Consider the following 8,375-nt stretch of genomic DNA (forward strand, 5'->3'; position numbering starts at 1 on the left):
CTTAACAAAAAAGGGGATACAGATGAATGTCCATTTTGTATCTGTGTATTCAAAGTGGTTAGGAAAGATATATAGTTACATGCTCTTAATGAATAGAGGGATTTGTTCTAATGGTGTTTATAAATAGGATATCAAGTCTGCATCTTGTACAGCAATTAACCACTAGGAAGAATGTATGCAATGTGTTAATTATTGAAACTGTCCCACCAATTTGGTTTAAAAAAAACCAAAACACAAATATTCATGTTCATCAGGTAGTCTCTGGGTTAATAAGAAAGTTCTGTTAAACCGGAGCTATTAATTGAAGTCTATCAAACAAGAGTAAAGCTTTTCCTCTTTGTAATGGCAAAGTGCCCCATGATTCAAGGTTGAGTCACTCTGACCACAAATGGAATATTAACTTGCTCTTAAGATATCAACAGTTGGCCTCTAGGTTCAGTAAAAAAGCACTGGCATTAGTAACTTCTCAACCCATAAAGAAGACAGCAGCTGGGAAATTCCATTCTGCAAAAGAAACACTTGGCACTAAATGTTTGAGGAAAAAAGTGAATTGTGGAATTAAAAGCTCATATACAACAGTACCCAGAGTTTGTTTATCAAATTGCTGTACTAAAGACTGGGATAATAAAAAGCAAGTAAAAAGACAACACCTCTAATTCATGTAATTTAAAATCAAATCAAGAAAGGGGCTGAAGCTGGGCATGGCGGCATAGGACTATAAACCCAACACTCTGGTGGCTGAGGCAGGAGGATGGAATGCAAAGTGAGATTAAGACCAGCCTGAACGGCATAGCAAGACCCTGTCTCATGAAAAAGAGGACAAAGTAAGGGGGAGCTGAAAGGAAGAACACAAGAAGACAAAAATTAACAACACTTAACGCTTACATCTGCACTGTCGCTACTGGGCCTAGATGTCTCTCCACTGCTCCAGTCGGTCTTGCCCAGTCCATCTCCAGGATCAGTTTCTGTCTCAGTGACGGTTAGCATGTCACCAAAAGCTCTGGAGGGTGGAACTACAGCTCCATCCTGAAACAGGAAACACACACACACACACACACACACACACACACACACACACACACACAGAGGAATGTTCATTACTGACTACAGAAATAGAGCAAAACTCTGGTTGATCTGGGTACTGCTACAGGTTTGATGCTATGGAGTGATTAAGAATGCTTAATTAATGCTTTTTACAGTAAAAAGCATAAATAACTACTAATTCTATGATGCTAAAATGGTATAACTATAAAAAGAGGAAAAGTTTTATTTTAGTAAAGAGAATAAAAGTTTTAACTTCAAAATATAATCCCCCAAGGTCTATTAATTCATATATATTTTTTTTCCTCTTTTTTTTTTTTAGTACCAGGGATTGAACTCAGGACCTTGTACCTGCCAGGCAGGCGCTTAAGCCACTGAATTATCTCCCCAGCTCCAATATAACTTCTGGTTAACTGCCTTCCAATGCTCCTATATTTAAGTAAGTAACCAATTCTGGGATACAATGGTACAACATAAATTAGTTCAAGCTTTCTGATCAGTAACCACAGTTTTACTGTAGTTAAGATAAAGAATATTCTCTTTGTTCAATAACAATGTAAAACTATCAATGTTATGGAAGCATATTAAATGTGACATAACAAGGACAAAAAATTTTTTTAAATATATAACAACAAGCACACTAAATCAGGAAGTCTGGAGACCTCACACACTTCATAACTTTGAACGTACCACTAACTAGTTTTGGACCTAGTTTTCTTAAACACATCATTAATTTTTAACTTAAAAGAAGAATAGGAGGATCACTATGAGCTCAATCTCTGTAGTGAGTGAGACCCGGTAGACCCTGTACTAAAATACAAAAAAAAAGAACAGATGAGGCTAGATGATCTCAAAGAATCCTTTCAGTTCTATGAATATGAGGCTTTTCTTTCAAATTTAGCACTAGAATAGTGCAAATTCATCAGGTTTTACTCTTTTTAAATATATATTTTGCCCATTTTCCCTAAAGATGCAGTATAAAAAACTTCCTATGTTCTAAATATAAATGTCACAAGATACATGTGATTGCATATAAACAGAGCATCATCTCCATAGTTTATATCCCCATAACAAACTCTACTGAAACCTACTTTTAAATTTTAATAAAAATAGTCATTAGGAATATAAATGGGGGGGCTGGGGAGATGGCTCAGTGGAATAAGCACTTCCCTGGCAAGTGCAAGGCCCTGAGTTCAATCCCCGGTGCCGCAAAAATAATAAAAGAAAAGACAACTACCACATTCTCTCACACAGTCCTAGAAGAAAATTTCCCTGCAAACTTTGCGTAGCATTTTTAAAAGCAATGCTACCTGAGGAGAGCCTGTGGCTCTGGATAGCTGCTCTTGCAGCTGAGGAATGTGTTTCTTGGCCTCTTGGATCTCTTTTAGCAATCTCTGGGCAGGTGTTCGGTTGTAATCTTCCTGCAATAACTAAAAAGTTATAAAAGTATTTTGAGAATTAATTATTCACATCATGAAAACATGGAAAACATCCGTTATTTATCAATAAAGTTAGTTGGCAGAACTGATTACAATTCTACTTGATTGTGATTAGGATAAATACCAATCCAAATATGCTCATCCACATAATTTTTGACCTGTCAACAGCCCCACTTCTAATAAAGTACCTGTAGTCGTTCCTGTTCTTTCTGTAACATTTTTCTGAGAATTTCTACTTTCTGGTTATGAACTACATTGTTTTCCTCCTAGAAAAAAGGTAAAAAAATAATCAATTCAGGGAAATTAAAGCTAATATATAGAAAACAAAGTAAACAATGCTCTGTCTCTGTTGCAATTATCATTATCTTTTAGGATTTTCTTTATTCCTGGAAGTTATGAATACAAGTTTTCAGACATAGTACTTAAAAAAGACAAATGGTTACAGGGACATTTCTGCCCTTCTATTTCACTTTTATTAAACTCAATTCCATACAACGTTAAATACTGATACTGCTGGAGAACTAAAATTGTGTAAGTAAAGAATAACACCTCACACCTTCCTTTTCTGAATCTTTATCATTCATGCCACACAAAGCTCACACCTGAAATATGAAAACAACTCACTAACTCATCTCTTATTTCACAACCCTACAATATTTCACCATCTAGCCTTCCTATGCTCCTGTTATAATCACGTTACTCTCTCAGTCCACAGAATTTTTAGTGGATTCTTAAATTCATCCAGTTACATGTAAGTTGGAAAGGCAGTTGTAAAAATATATGAGCAATCTATTATTTTTCAAGTTTATCTCCCACTATGTATCTCTATAACAGGTACAACCAAATAAAAGTACCGGAAATTACGTGGTGTCTCTTTGGCTCTTTAATTCTATTCTGTTGTCCATGTTGCTCTGCACCATTATCACTTACAGTGGTACCTCAGTTTATGCATTTACTTTGCTTTACACTTCTGGAGAACATGCCTGCATTTGTGCTTCTGTAGCACAGATGGCCATGGTGGTGTCTGTCATCTGATACGGAGCTGATGAACAGAAGCAAAATGCTAACACTTGTGTTTGCAAACTGAAGCATTCGTGAACTGAGGTATTATCACTCATACAGCACTTGAATGTTATGACCCCTAAGGCTCAATTCAAATACGACCTTTCCACACGGGCATTCCTCATCACAACTTGATATACTTTCTTCCTCTTTTGAATTCTCACAGAATTTAAATTTTTTCCCTCATAATTTCTATATTCTGCCTTTGTATTATAAGTATATTATAGACACATATAATTTTATTCAATCTCAATCAAAAAAGATTAAGCACCTATTATATAACCAAGCACTTAAAAACACTTAAGAATTTTTAAAAACCTCAGTGCTCTTAAAATATGCATTCTAAGATGGCTACAGGCCTCAAACATAGGGTACCTTGATTACATTTTTGTGGGTGGCATTTTTGTACATAGAAGATGTACATGATGATACTGGGTACTCATTCCAAATTATTATGTAATTTGACTATTTTTGATTTTTTTTTTCTTTTTCTTTGTGTGTGTGTGGGGGGGGGTACTGGGTCTCAAACTCGAGACCTTGTGCTTGCCAGGCAGGCACTTAAGCCACTGAGCTATCTCCGGGCCCCTTGACTGACTGATGGACTGATTTGGTACAGGGTCTTGCTACACAGCTCCGGTTCACAGTGATTCTCCCATCTTAGCCTCCCTAGTGCTGGGATTACAGGCGTGTGCCACCACGCCCAGTTTCAGGGTCAGCGCACCAGTTATTTTCTAGAATCTTGAATTTGTTTATCAGTTCAATACTCCAATACTCTTTTCTTTTTTGGGAGGCATACTGGGGATTCAATCTAGGGTCTTCACATTGAGCTAAATCCCCAGTTCTTTATAAATTTTACTTATTTTGAGACAGGGTCCCTATTTTGCTAAGTTACACGGGTCAGGCTTACACCTTCATTCTTCCTCCATCAGCCTTCCAGGGTGCTGGGGTTATAGGTGTGTACCACCACACCTGATTCTTCAAAGCTCTCAATATAAACCAAAGGCATTCCTTATATAACCAAGCATTTACTTACATACTTTTCCTAGTCTTACCCCCATGAGCACAGGACTAGTGATTCTCTCCATATTCCCAGATGCTCCAGGTGAGTGAGGGGAGGTCATGATGGGAGACATATGTCCAACAGCCGATGGCTCTACTTCTGAATCAGCAAGTGGAATCTGGGGCGACCCAGGTGGGCGTCCCTGAACAGTGAGAGCTACATAGGAACCAGCTTCGGGTGGGGAGACGGTAAAAAAAGTGAAGGATAGAAAGATAACATCGTCAAGGAACTTTCTATAGTCTTTTAAGATTTAATCTAGCAGTTATAAAATACTATTACAGGAGAAAGTCGTATCATCTGCTAATTCTCCACAAGGGAGGAAACCCCAAAATATTATGTTTTATGTAAGTGTCTAAAAAATCTAAAAAACAATATTTAACACTTTCAGATGGCAAAGTACTACTCACAGGACTAGATATTACTTAAAAAAAATAAAATTTATCACACCAAGAATATATTTACTTGAGAGATGGTTAACAATCACCTACTAATAGCTATGATTGAAGTAATTTCTAAAATGTTAATTTTAAAGTCATTTTATTTTAGGATATACTAACTAGGCAGGGCTTATGTAACATTCTGGAATATAACAACACAATTTTCAATTAACTTTACAAAGCAAATATTATTGTAATATATGTCATAAAAAAACATTAAGTAATAAATTTCATTTGTTTTATAAGACAGGGTCCTGCTACGTAATTCAGGCTGGCCTTAAACTGATTATGTGGCCCAGGCTGGCCTTGAACTTGCAGCAATCCTCCTGCTTCACCCTCCTGGGTGCTGAGATTATAGGTGTGCACCACCATTCCCAGCACTAACATACAATATGTAGAGAAAAATTTATATTGGGATAAACAAAAAATAATCTAGAAGGCTAAAGAAATACTCTTACTTCTTATAAACTATAATACTCAACAGGTAGTATTTATTAATATAAACCATCATATTCACATAGCATGCAAAAATGTGTGAGTCACAAGCTCCTTGCTACTCAGATTTATTCAGGTGTAGAAGCTAATCATTATCACCTTATTTCTTTTAAATGTGAAGTTAATAACTATGATCAAAGTGATAATTTAGAACACTGACACTGTAATGAAAACTTAAAGGAATTCAGGGTTAATCTAAGCAAAAAGGTCAAGAAAGAACTCAGGTAACAAATTCATACTAAAGATGTCTGTCTACTCAGCTGGGCGTGGTCGCACACACCTGTAATCCCAGCATTTGTGAGGCTGAGGTAGGCTTGTCATGAGTTCGAAGCCAGGCTAGCCACATAGTGAGATTAGCCAGGACAACACAGCAAGACCTTGTCTCAAAACACTTAAAAAAGAAATAAAAAAGTCTGTCTACTCAGTAAAATGAAATAGAAGTATGCAAAATATTAATGACTCTGCTTGGCCACAAACAATTATCATTTAGTTCTAGCCTATTATGAAAGAATCTGAGGCAAAAGATCATAAATTTTATTGTATCTAGTTTACTTTAAACTTTTTTAATTTTTTTTTTGGTAAGGGTCTACAGGGTTTCAATACATAGATCAAACTTATAGTGATCTGCCTGTGTTCAGACTCGCAAGCGCTGGGATTAGAGGCGTGCGCCACCACGTCCAGTCTCAGTCGCTGTCTCAGTGTGCCCCAGAGACGGGGCCAGCACAGCAGGCCTGGATGGAACCCCTGGTCCCTGCTCTGCCTATGCAGGTGCTTTAACCCACTGAGCTATTTGGCCGGCCTTCTTTTATTTTCTTATAAGAGATATAACAATACATGATGCTCCAATCAAGATACAACAAAGAAAGCATAGCTGTGTTTTAGGGACAGGACTGTTGCATGACCTTTCTACTTCTACTATAATGATGATACCATTAACCATTCAATAATTGAAATATCTTTTTTTTTATGTATTGGGTACAGGGTCTCACTACTCAGCTTAGACTCATAGTGATCCTCCTGTTTTCAGCCTCCCCAAGCACTGTCACCATGTGGGACTGCAAGCATGTGTCACCATGCTCAGACTCGGTTGCCAGCTTAGCACACCCAGTAGGGGGAGAGGGGGAAGAACTGGGGTGCAACGGGGGATCAAACGTTGGTCCCTGTGCTTGCCCAAGCAGGCCTTAATCTGCTGAGCTATCTTGCCAGCCCTAAAAAAATAAGAAACAATCTCCTGGGAAGCAGGTGGTGGTAACAATAACAAAGTGAAACTGAAGCCTAAGGACTGTACGGTTTGGTGTTCAGACTTTACCTAACTTCAAGATCTGAAATATCCATCCATCACCACTTTTTAAAAAAGATCATCTCAGCCTCACCAGTGCTGGGATTACAGGCATGCACCACCATGCCCAGTTTCAGGGGCTGGCACAGAGCAGGGCCTAGCATGTGGTACTGACCATAGAATCCAGGTCCTTGTGCTTACCAGGCATGCATTTAGACCACTGAACTATCTCCCCAGCTTTTTAAAGTTTGTTTTGTTTTGTTTTTGTATTTTAGGGAAGGGTGTTCAGGCTCTCACTACTAGACCCGACTCTTAGTGATCCGCCTGTTTACATCCTCCCAAGAGCTGGGATTACAGGTGTGCACCACCATGCCCAGTCTCAATCATCATCTCAGTGCGCCCAGGGAGGGGGGTGGAGCCGGCAGCGCAGGCCTGGGGATGAACCCCCAGCCCCAGCACCTGCTTGCAGGTGCTTTAATCTGCTGAGCTATTTGGCCAGCCCTAAAGTTTTCTTTTTAAAGAGGATACAAAATAGTAATACTAATAAAGGAAAAACTTTTTTAAAATGATACAAAATTTCACTAAAGAAAATATGAATTCAATAGTATTTGGTGTATTGCATAGTGTTGCCTTCGACTTAGTTGTTCAGATTACCAGATATATGCGTGCAAAACTGGAAAAAGAGAAAAAAAGTTACAAGAAATTGAGAAAAGAAAAAAATGAAAAAAGAAGACAAAAAAAAAAATTTAAGCATCCCCACTTTTCAGCAAAGCTCACAGGACAACTGAACACTCCCATCTGCCTAAGGAGGAAGGAAAACTGAGGCCCTGCGGGATCATGCCTCACTGCCATTTTGGTGCAGCACCCGCCACCTCTGACCCTGAAGAGACAACAGGTTAGTCTGCTTCTCCACAGCTGCTTTTGTGCTACAATAAGAAGAGTCCAGAAGTACACCACATGGCCTACAAAGTCCGAAATGTTTGCTATGTGACCTACTGTAGAAAACATTTACTGATCCTTATTTTAAGGACATCAGAAAACATTCAAATAGAGAAAAACATTCACTTACATTTGATTAACTTCACCACCTCCAAATGGTTTGAATGAGTCACCAGAGTTCCATTCACCTATAAGAAAATGAATAGTGCATGCCAGATACATCCTTTGAGACAATGAACAAACCGACTTCAAAAATTATCATAAGCAATATCACCTATTATAATAAACAGGGTTACATTAGGTTACTTGCATGCATTTCAGCCAGCTGCAGTGGCGCGCTCTGTAATTCTAGCACAAAGGAAGGCTGAGGAGGGAATTAACAAGCTTGGTTCCTGCCTGGGCAATTTAGATACTGCCCAAAGGTCTGAGGATAAAGAGTTCAGTGGTAGAGCAACCCTGAGTTCAAGTCCCTTTAACACACACACACACACACACACACACACACACACCCCAAAATCTGCTGGGATTTTGTTGTTGTTGTTGTTGTTCAAAATTCACTTTCAGGGCTGGCCAGACAGCTCAGCGGATTAAAGCGCCTGCTTAGGCAGATGAAGGGGCCTGGG

The 8,375-nt window shown here is 38.5% G+C and overlaps 1 protein-coding gene across 1 annotated transcript in view; it reads right to left on the reverse strand.

The window, feature by feature from the left end:
• Arhgef12 (Rho guanine nucleotide exchange factor 12) overlaps window positions 1–8,375 on the reverse strand; it is a 190,842-nt gene that overhangs the window by 55,588 nt on the left and 126,879 nt on the right. The window contains exons 7-11 of the mRNA XM_023721086.1: window positions 7,883–7,940; window positions 4,595–4,773; window positions 2,669–2,746; window positions 2,352–2,471; window positions 886–1,026 (exon numbers count right to left, since the gene is read on the reverse strand). Coding sequence (XP_023576854.1) covers window positions 886–1,026; window positions 2,352–2,471; window positions 2,669–2,746; window positions 4,595–4,773; window positions 7,883–7,940 — 576 coding nt within the window. The remainder of the gene's footprint in view (window positions 1–885; window positions 1,027–2,351; window positions 2,472–2,668; window positions 2,747–4,594; window positions 4,774–7,882; window positions 7,941–8,375) is intronic.

Source organism: Octodon degus, unplaced genomic scaffold (assembly GCF_000260255.1).
Source record: "Octodon degus isolate 3935 unplaced genomic scaffold, OctDeg1.0 scaffold00080, whole genome shotgun sequence".
NCBI lineage: Eukaryota > Metazoa > Chordata > Mammalia > Rodentia > Octodontidae > Octodon > Octodon degus.